The following is an 11,095-nucleotide window of genomic DNA, read 5'->3' on the forward strand; positions in this document are numbered from 1 at the left end:
TCTGTACAAACGTAACAATAAGGCGAATACAAATTAGTTCAGAATTTTAAGAAATGCCAAAACAAAAAGGGTGAAATTACCGGTATATTTAGGTTTTGCTTGACAGGTTCGGTTTCCTAAGGAAAAATGCATATTTTATTAATCATTTTTAAGTGGAAGGGACCAACTTAATTTAAAAGACAACCTTTATTTGCCGTTCTGTACAAATTTCTTCCAATGAAGATACTCCTTCCGATATTGGTGATTTAAGATGGCTATCTTTTTCATGATTATCCGTGCCCATTTGTGTAGGCGGTGGCGGTGCTCGCCGCGATTTCGCCCGTGGAGCCACAAGTCGTTCTCTCGTTGGTGGAGCTCGATTTCGGAAGGACCCTGTCTTCGATGGTTGATATGCAGAGCGGTCCATCAACTTCTGATTCGCTGGTTCATCATTTTTTTCTCCTTTTTTAATACTTCCCGCCACCAATATTCCCGGTGCTGGAGTGTCTTTTCTTGGTGGTTTAAACTGTTGATAGATTTCTTGAAAAAAGGACATACTTGGAACCGATGATTTCTGCGTTGATGGTTGCAAATCACTCGTCTCATCCGATTTAACAGATTGTTCGGGATTAATCCATTGTATTATACCGTTTAGTACGTTATTCATCATCCTCTGAGGTTTCGAAACCGTGGTAAAATTAGCATTCCGATGCACCACCTTCTCTGTGTAGCTAGAGTCTGCCGAAGTTTGGGAAGTTTCCATCATTTGCATTAACATCTTCCCATTATGTTTCATCTTATACAAATTCTTGATAAGTTGGTCCAGGTCAGACGGAGTAAGTTCTGGTCCGCTACATTTTTGCTGAATCGCATCTTCTAAAATTTTCATTTGATCCCTGTAATCGGACTGCATTTGCTGCAAGCCTTCATAAACTTCGGGATTTCCTCCCTCTGGACTGGCCAACTTATTCCACTCTTCTTGAATGAAATGCTGAATGTACGCATCCATTGCATTGTTAAACGGTGTGATGGCGTTAACCCGCAAAAATTTGGCAAACTCGATACTCGCTTTAGTAATCTCTTACTGCTCTTGCCTCAACTCGTCAATATAGACGCCAAAACTGTTAACATATTGCTGAACAATTTCAATAGAATTCTCCTGATTTATTAATTCCAAATGTTTCTCTACATTATGAACTTCCTTCTCGACTATGAACGTCTCATATGTTATCTTCATGTGTACTTGCCAACTGCAGTTGCATCGCTTGCACATCCCATCAGAATTGAATGCGGAACATTTTCGTAAATTTTTGTGTCCCACTATATTCGCTATTTTGAAGTGTTTCTCCTTACCGGTGCCGCAATTGGTGTGACAGTGGGATTTATACTTGCACTCTTTAATTCCTTTGACGTCAACATACTCGACGCATGACGAAGCGGTACAGACTGTTCTAGGTTCGTTTAGGTTGCGCATGCGTGTCTCATATACTTTTTGAATCAGTTGTTGGTTTAATTCATCTAGCGATGTTTTAGATTTTTTAGCAGTTCGACGTGTGCCTGTTTCATGACGATGTTAAGTTGAATATTGCGCGATACTTCGGCCATGGGACTGCCCAGGGCGAGGATCGTTTGTCTCGCGGTGTTTAAGGAGATGGTCGATTGCACGGCATGAGGTGGGCATGATCTCGCAAGGACAATGAGTCGATCTACTTCTTCGACGGATTTCGACGTTCGTCTGGAGTGAATTTTATCCCGTTTTTTGCCGCATAAAGGAATCTGATCGGTTCATTGTCCATGCAGTAAATTGTAGACCGATCTAACGGGATGGAGGCATGTGGGTTTTCTTTAAGTAGTTTTTCCAAAGCGGGTAACGTATCGCCCGGGCGATACGTGAAAACGTGGAACGGGAATTAGTAAAGCAGAAGACGATGTTGACACACGCGTCGATATAGAGATGACTTAGCAGCTCCTTAATGCAGAATTGAAACATGATGTTGAGTCGGGCGTTGTTGGGTTTGAGCAGGATGCAGATGGCGTGGATTGATTCGAGGTGTGAAATATGGTTCAGGATGAGTTCAAAATTTGTCTTGTTTTACCCCGCGGACGTCACCGATTCCGGGCGTGTCGATTAAGCGGATAATGTAGCCATCTTTTGGGAAAAGATAGGATTTCGGATGCTGGGTAGCGGACTGCCCGACGTCCATGACCTCGTTATTGTCCTTTCCGACAGTGATTAATTTTGTTTGATAGTTCTCGTCCGTGACGGCGAAGGTAGTTGGGACGATGCAATGAATATCGTTTTCTTCGGCGGCAGAGAGGTCTGGGAAAAGGACGAAGTTGGCGAATCCGTTTATCCAGGCCGATTTCCCGACGCCCGTTTCGCCCAAGAGGAGGATGGTGAATTCTCGGGGGGAAGCATTGCCAGGGGTGGTGTGGGCCATGACGGAATTTCTAGGATATGGTCAAAATTTATTACAAGCTTAGATCTTGCCCTGTATACATTTAAATTGTTGTTATAACATTTTAGAGATGTGGTTTTGACGTGGAAATAAAAAAATGATAATCATGAAGTTGTCGTCACGTTAACAAGTGGATTTAATTATTGTGCTGTTTATTGCATAATTACGAGGCACAATTTGACAAGGTATTTATAATCAGAACAAGTTCCAACCTTGGTCTTGTACTGATACGTTATCTTGATTTGCAAATTGTTGGACGAGATTGTGACCGAGATATTACATTTGGATGTAATAGTGCAGGTTAGTTAATATTATTTCATATGGACAAATATTCGGTTTGAGACACGGAGGAGAGTGGTCGAGTCTCTCTCTGCATTTCAATCGGCTCCACGTAACAACTACACACTTTACTCAGCTCTTTCCTTGCGCTTTACGCATGAAAGTGTAAACTGTAAAATTGTGCACTGGAAATACTGCAATAAACTACCCCGGCAACTGAAAGTATATCTTTCTGACACTCGTCAATACTACGGGACAATCATCTCATAATTTTGTGGGGGGCAGAATTTTGTGTGTGCGTCTTGTTAAAACCGAACTGCATTATCATCCACGAGGAGGACCGGGTACGTCATTGTTACTTCGTCGCCACATCTTGCTACGTTTTTCGCCAAATGATGGGGGCCGGGAAAGAGGACGCTCTTCCAGCCATCATCATTCGTGTCCACCCAAGGGACGTCTGGGGGTCATTCGTCGTTGGGAATCAGTGACCACGTCGGGACGCCGTGGCGGCCGCTGTGACCCACTTCAACAGGTTGTGGCGAATCCTGTCTTCGTTGGAGGAGGCGTACTACGACATACTTTTCATCACTCTCCATGGCGTGGACTTTGTTCATCTTCCCTTCCTGGCAGGCAAGGATTGCAGGAGCAACAGCACCCACGATTCCATATCACATTCGTCTCCTCCCCTTCTTATCTACCTACCACCGACCGGATGTCGTAATTTCATCTACACACTTCTTCCTTACAAAATATCAACATACGTCACATCCCAATACTCACTGGGCTGGTTTCCTCTCCTCACAACAACATTCCTTGACCAATATCACGTCGCTCAAATTCTTCAACCATTGACTGGAATCTCGGCTGACTCAACAATTACACACTTTTATGATATACTTACTCTGTCACGATGGTTGTTAAATAGCTGACTCAACTCTTTCTTTCGTGTGCGTTATTATGACCTTGTTTTAAATACTGATCTCTTATCAAATCGAACTCCCAGATTTAATGAATGCCAATTTAATTACTCATCTTATTGTAATTATTGTGACTCATTTAATGATTTTATCAAATTTGCTCCTTTATGGGCCCGAAGTGGCCGAAAAAAAGGAATAATAAATCATATCATATCATATCATATCATATCATATGGACAAATATTGCTAGTATCTGACAAAGGACAGACTTGGTAATTGAATTGAATGCAGAGTGGAATATTATTGATCTGTATATAACTCGAGACTTATATGAGATCAGATAAAGTTTATATGTATCATTAAAAGTGGGTGAATGATTTTGGGTCGCCTTTCTTGCTCAGGGTAAGCATGTGAAAGATATGTTGAGAAGATTTGGATGGGCGGTGTTTTTGTGACGCAATATCGTCCCCTAAGCCACTTGCATATCGCTTTAACTGGACTATTAATAAGCTGGCCTTGAACATTGCGTTCTGCTACATACATACAGGCACTTGATTACGTGTAATGACAAGTTAAATGATTCAATTCGCAAATTTTTCCGTTTTTTGTAATTTTTCATTTTCAACTAGTCCAAAATTGTCACACTATACTTATGTAATTTATGTCAAACAATTATGCAATTATGTTACCGTAAATACTTTATTCATAGCTCTAATTTAAGTATTGCCTGTCTCGAAATATAACCCGGGCTAGAGACCAAGAACTCGAAATTTTTGCCGAGTCTCTAATTAGAGCCGGGCAATTAATTATGGCCTGTCTGGTTTGCTGAGTCCCCGTTCATACCCACACAAGAAAAATTCTGTTCATTCCGTTAATCCGCGAATGAGGTCAAAACTTGAAAACCGTTAACTTAATTTTGCTAAGAATGTATATAATCTTGACAAGCAATAAAAAAAACTACTAAACGTATATTTAAACTGAGCGGTTCACTGCTGATGTAGCTTACTAAATAGGAAAACTTAAATTGAGTAAAAATTAAATATACGTGATTTTCTAATATTTAAAGTTAGGGCGGAGTAAAATTTTGGCAGGTTTTAATTGCATATGTATTGATAACCGGTCTCCAAATTGTAGCCGAGTGTATGACACAAAGTTCTGCATTTTAGCCTCGACTAAAAATAGAGTATTTATTTCCGGTATTTATATCAATTTATTCCTTTGCTTTAAACACGAAAAAAAATTTTAATGTCTGTAATCAAATGTGTAAAACTCACCCAGCTGAACTACAAAATTGTAAGAAAGAATCCTGACCTATTCACCTAGAAGGGCGAGACTGGCCCCGGTTTTTGGCATGTTTTAAGACTGTTCCAAACAGTATAAATAACCCTCAGTATAGCTGAAAAAAATTATTTCAATGTACTTCTTCTGTTTTCCTGACAATTATATTTTTCCACCCGCTGAAAATTAGACTTGGCAGAGTGAAGCGATGATGGCGTGAGCTGTGAGCCCACTTAATGTTTAAAAATAACAAAATTAAAAAAAAACTACATATGCACAACTAAGGAGGAGAGTACGCCAACCTGATAATGACAGATCTTGATGTCCTTTGGATATATGGTAGTACCCCCTCTGAAAGTAAAAAGTGTGAAGCGGTTTGATGCCATGGCCCAATTTACGCCCGTCACACCCCTTTGAAGGCGCGCCCGATGCCAAACTAGCAGCACTAAAAAATTCGCCAAAAATCCAATTTTGTTCGAATTTTCATAATAATTATATATTTGTGATCCCAGATAGTCCCTTTATCATATTCAGTTGCAAAATTAACTTTTCAGAAATTTTCAACATTTTCAAATATTTCCTGAAAAGGGCATGGCTTGAAAAAATTCAGAATTCCAAAAAAGTTCAGATTTATATCAGATATGATAAAACAACTATTTGGGATCATAAATATGTAACTATTATGAAAATCCGAACAAAATTGGATTTTTGGCGAATTTTTTAGTGCAGCTAGTTTGGCATCGGGCGCGCCTTCAAAGGGGTGTGACGGGCGTAAATTGGGCCATGGCATCAAACCGCTTCACACTTTTTGCTTTCAGAGGGGTTACTACCATATATCCAAAGGACATCAAGATCTGTCATTATCAGGTTGGCGTACTTTCCTCCTAAGTTGCACAACCCAACCAGTGGTGTTGTAATAGTTAGACAAGTAGAGATATCTATGACACCACACAATTTGCACCACCAGTGCCGGAACTGTATGTTTTGGCGCCCCTAGGCAAATGGCAACAAAGCAGTTGGGCAAAAGCTATTACCTTTTGCTGGGTCTTACGAATGCATGTACATATATCCATAACATTTTATTTTAAATCAATTAAAACCTTTGTTAATTTAAAAAAATTCATAGGCCAAACATGAAAAAGTTGAGCTCTATATGCTGTTAAATTTGTTGCGTTGGTCACGAATTTGTTTAACCGATTAGAAATTTACACATTGTATGTATTAGGAACTCTCGGGGCCCCTAGTTTTTGCCAACCTTGCCCACATGGTATTTGCGCCACTGGGTATCAGATTGAGTTTTTGCCTTTGGTCAGGTTGAAATTGGTTTATTCGAGCCGTGTGTGAATGTGCACCCGGAGTTTGATATTGTGTTTGCTTAGATAAGTGTAAAGTGGCCTCATTTACTTAAATACTGATTCTCAACCTAATTGTATGGTAAACTTGCTACCGTGGCGATTATCTGGATTCAACCAGAGTTTATTAGGCAGCGTTTTATGTATGAATCTTACTGGAATGTAAGTCAAACCATGGAGAGGTGTTAGATGGTTATATCCGAATTTGACCGGACTAACTGTTGGAATTTAAACTGTTTGCTGTCAGAAATTAGTCCATTATTATTTTTTCGTTTTGTAGAATGTGCGTGCTTGCGAATGTGAGGTAATGTTAAATAAATTTCCATGCAAAAGTTGGATTTTTTCAATATTCTGTCACCTTTTGAATTTTAACACCATGTCAAAATTATGAAAAATTTTTGCCCATAATTACTTCCCTGAAATTACATATTATCATTGTATTACAATAAATGATTTAATTGATTTTATTTTATGTATGCATAATTGCATATTTGCACTACAATGCATACTTTAATTTAATTTATTATAAGCTATTAAGTTAAGCCATGCATTGTAGTGCAAATATGGAATTATGCATACATAAAATAAAATCAATTAAATTAAATTATGCAGTACAGTGCAAATGTGCAATTATGCATAATAATAAATAAATTAAATTAAGTTATTCTTTGCCGTTCAATTATGCAGCCATGCATAAAATAGATTAAAATAAATTAAATTGGGCATTGGAAGTAATAAATTGATGAATTCATTATTGTCATTCAGCATATTTATTTAGGTGTTGCAGGTGACAACACGAAATACTTTGTAACCCTGTTGTCAAGCCACTTGACATAAAAATGCCAAGTGAAGAGGCCTACCTTAATAACTCAAATTTGCCAGGGCATGGCTTATTTGAATCACTCGCTAATGAACACGTCCATGATAACTACATATTTATCATAGCAAACTGACAACTGGTGATATTATTTAAACATCATCACCTAGCAGCGTAAGCAAATATACAAAGATATGTACACAACCTTTGGAATAAGTAATTAACTATTCCCCAACCAACAGCGAGCTTACTGCCTGATTCTCGGAAGGTGTGTTTTTCCAAGTCCAGTCTTGGTTACAATCAGACGTGTTCAGTCTCATTTATTTGACTGATTATGATAGTGAGTATGAGTGAGTATGTCTTTTATTCCATTTTAATGGAAAACGCAGATAATCCAATACAAGTATTGGATTTGATTGATAAACTACGTATTTGTTTGATCATACTAATCGATGAGATTAAACACAGTTGACTCATTTACACCTGGGAATACCGGATTACGTAGGTTAGGATTCCCCAATTTCTGGAAACAAGTCAATGGATCACTGTCAACTTGAATTAAAGTGAGAGAATTGATAACAGGACCCTATTTATAAGTGGGAGTCGGCCTGGTAATTCCAACACACAGCACTGAGGATTCCACTCGTTAAAATATCTACTGAACCATGAAGCTAATAATCATCGCCGCCGCCACATTGGCACTTGCTTCTGCTGGCATAATCGAGAATGCTCTGAAGATCGCCGTTGAGCATGGGGACACCGAAGCAATCCTGGAACTGCCCCAAATTATTGGTCAAGTCGAATCCAACCAAGCCCTTCAGTCTCTCACCGGTGACTTCAAGGTATCCGCCCTGATCACCACATTACATGGGCTCACTTCTGCTGCACAGGCTCCCTTCATCACGGTCGCTGCATCCCTTGGCCTGGAGACTGAACAATATTGGGCTTCAAACTTCATCCTCCTGAAAGGTCTGACTCCTGAGAAACTATCTTCACTCGGAGCGAGACTTCACCGTCCGAAGGCAACACACGGCATCCGTTGACCCCTACGTCGTCAGGAATATTACCCAAAACCCGCAGTGGGGAGTAGCCAAAATCTGGGCACCCGAAGCATGGGCCATTTCAACCGGAGAGGGTAGTGTCGTTGCAATAATCGACACAGGTGTAAATCTTGCACATGTTGCACTCGCCAACGGCTATGCTGGCGCCTGGTCGGACCCCTACTACAATACGGCTGGACCAACTGATCAACAAGGTCACGGTTCTCACATCGCAGGAGTAAGCGTTGGACGTGCCAATGGGATCGGTGTCGCACCTGGAGCCAGGTGGATTGCTTGCCGCGGATTGAATCATCAAGGTTCCGGAACTGAAGCCGTTCTCACCCAATGCGTATGTTCGTGTTTGAATTTTGATCAACTTTTCTTGATCTTATCTATAACAATGAAATCAATAGGCCCAATTCATGTTGACTGCCAACCCACGCCCAAACGTCGTTTCTAACTCATGGGGTGGTGGATCTGGACAAACTTGGTTTAATCCTCAAATCTCTGTAGAAATGCTGGAATTATTCCAGTTTTCGGTGTCGGAAGCTCAGGATCGTTGAGTCGATCTGCCAACTCTCCAGGAGATCTGCCGAGCGTGATTGCTGTCGGTGCCACCACCAATACCGACGCGGCGGCAACTTTCTCTTCGAGAGGGCCATCTTCATCAGGACTACTGAAGCCTGACTTCTGCGCTCCAGGGAATAACATTGTTTCTTGTGGAACGGGTGCTAATAACTATGTGACCATGTCCGGAACTTCAATGGTAAGCATGGATTTCAACTGTGCTTAATAATTTTTTCTAAGTTTGAAATTTAGCCAATTTTGAATGAAAAAAATATTTCTTTGAAGATATAATAGTGGATTGCAGATTTAGAAATTTTGATGGGGGAATTATACCCTGTTATGTCTTGGTTATATCTGAACATTTTTTTCGAAAATCCATTCATATTCTAGCTTTATTTGCTACAAAATCTCGCGGTAGAATGGTTTCCACCTGGCCCACACAGTTCGCACCCACTTCCATTAAAAAACCTATGCCTAAAGTTTTAAATTGCCATAAGCTTTAAATGAAAGTGGGTGCAAACTGTGTGTGCCAGGTGGAAACCTTTTTACGGCGAGATTTTATAGCAAATAAAACAAGAATAAATATATTCCAAACTTACTCTGTTTACATGATTCGTAATTTTTAGGCAGTCCCACATGCAGCTGGAGCAGTCGGTACAAACTAATTAATTATCATCAAATAATGTGAAAATATAGTCAACTTAACGACGTGATGAATACGGTGTAGTAATTATTATCGTTATAATTATGTCAGCCATTATTGTCTCGGCTAATCCAGCCTGGACCTTCGCCGAGGTCTACGACGCCCTTGCAACCACGGCGGTGGAAACACCACTGTCTGACTCGGATAGGAACTGCGGCCTTCCAGGTGACACTGATTACCCGAACTATGCATGTGGTCATGGACTTATTGACGTCGCTGCGGCTATTGGTTTATAAACTGGGCAAATTTGTTTAGTTTAAAGATTTACATTCCAATTTGCACTCCGATCGTCTAATTAAATATGTATTTACATTTGATGAAAAATAACCCCTGTCAAAGTCCCGTAATTAATAATGTAGCATCGACTCGGAAGGTTCCAAAAGAAGTAAATATTTAGATTTGTCAATATTTTTTCGTCCTTCGGCTCAGGGATGTGACATTTGCTGTAAATGATTTCCTGTCAAACGCAACATGTAATCGTAAAAACATATTTATTCGGCTGTCGCTAATTAAACTCCTAAGAGGATCCGGTACATAGAATGCTTTATCACAAACAAGTGAAAAAATAACTGCATAATTAACATTCATAGAATCCGCTTGAACATTTTAATATCAAACTCCATCCTAAAACTTACATGAGAATAAAACAAATCAAATTCATCCCATGCTTATTGGAAATTAAAAAATGTCAAATATGATACTACCCGAAGGAATAAATATTGCTTTATTAAGGTATGGCTGCAAATTTTGGCCGACTTATGTATATTGATCATTAGAAATATTTAGGTATTATATAAATATACTGACTTCAAATTTTTATGCATCTATGAACTTCCAGTAGGTTTGTTCCAAACTTCCCAACGATTTGTTGTCAAATTAATGACAACTTTACAATTATGTACAAGTTGTATATAATTTGCACCGTTAGATTTATTTATTTATCCCAAAAGGGACACTTCAATTTAAGAGTATGATATCAACAGATTAATCGTCTGTTCCACAATGATTGTAGGGATCGTCATTTTGATTGATCTGCTCATATAGCACAGTAAAAAGTCGCTAACTGCTAAAGGGAGACCTGTTTTTCGCACGGACATGATCTCTCTGAGAAACAACTTCCTATCGAAACGTCGCCCCACTCGTCTCGCCACTCTTTTCAGCTCTTTTGCATACATTATTGACTTGTCTGAATATACTGCCATTAAGCTTAACCCGAGGAAAAAGCACATGCCTATCGTAAGCGATCCATAGACAAGGAGGAGAATCAAGTACCAGGGCGCACCATTGCGAATGAGGGATATCAAGCCGAAGTTTAGGACAACCGAGAATCCAGTGATAACTGAAACAAGGAAAAATCCAGCTTGGCTTTGGAGACTGTGAGTAGCAGCCATGACCATACGAATCTGGAAGACATTCACAAATAGATAAATATGCATGAAACTAAAATTAAGAATTATTTAGTCTTCAGTTACTCAATAATTAAATTCAACTAATTAAATAAAAATTCAAAAAATCAGGCGTATGTATGTATGTAGGACAGTTTAGAATCATTTAAATTTCCCTTGTATGATATCGTTTTTATGTATTCAAAAGATACGAAAGGTACTTTTCGACGTAGTTGCGGGAATCGAGATTTCGATATTCAGAAATTTTAATTAAATACTGATTTATACCTACATAAACACACCAAAATGTTTACGATAT

The 11,095-nt window shown here is 39.3% G+C and overlaps 1 protein-coding gene across 1 annotated transcript; it reads left to right on the forward strand.

Annotated features, from left to right (window-relative positions):
* The first annotated feature begins 7,746 nt into the window (after positions 1-7,746).
* LOC110860209 (bacillopeptidase F-like) lies at positions 7,747-9,627 on the forward strand. The gene is made up of 5 exons (XM_022109262.1): positions 7,747-8,103; positions 8,162-8,474; positions 8,655-8,887; positions 9,315-9,342; positions 9,443-9,627. The coding sequence occupies exons 1-5, from the start codon at positions 7,747-7,749 to the stop codon at positions 9,625-9,627; spliced, it is 1,116 nt and encodes a 371-aa protein (XP_021964954.1).
* The last annotated feature ends 1,468 nt before the right edge of the window (positions 9,628-11,095 follow it).

The sequence above is a fragment of the Folsomia candida genome, unplaced genomic scaffold (assembly GCF_002217175.1).
Source record: "Folsomia candida strain VU population unplaced genomic scaffold, ASM221717v1 Fcan01_Sc030, whole genome shotgun sequence".
Taxonomy (NCBI): Eukaryota; Metazoa; Arthropoda; class Collembola; order Entomobryomorpha; family Isotomidae; genus Folsomia; species Folsomia candida.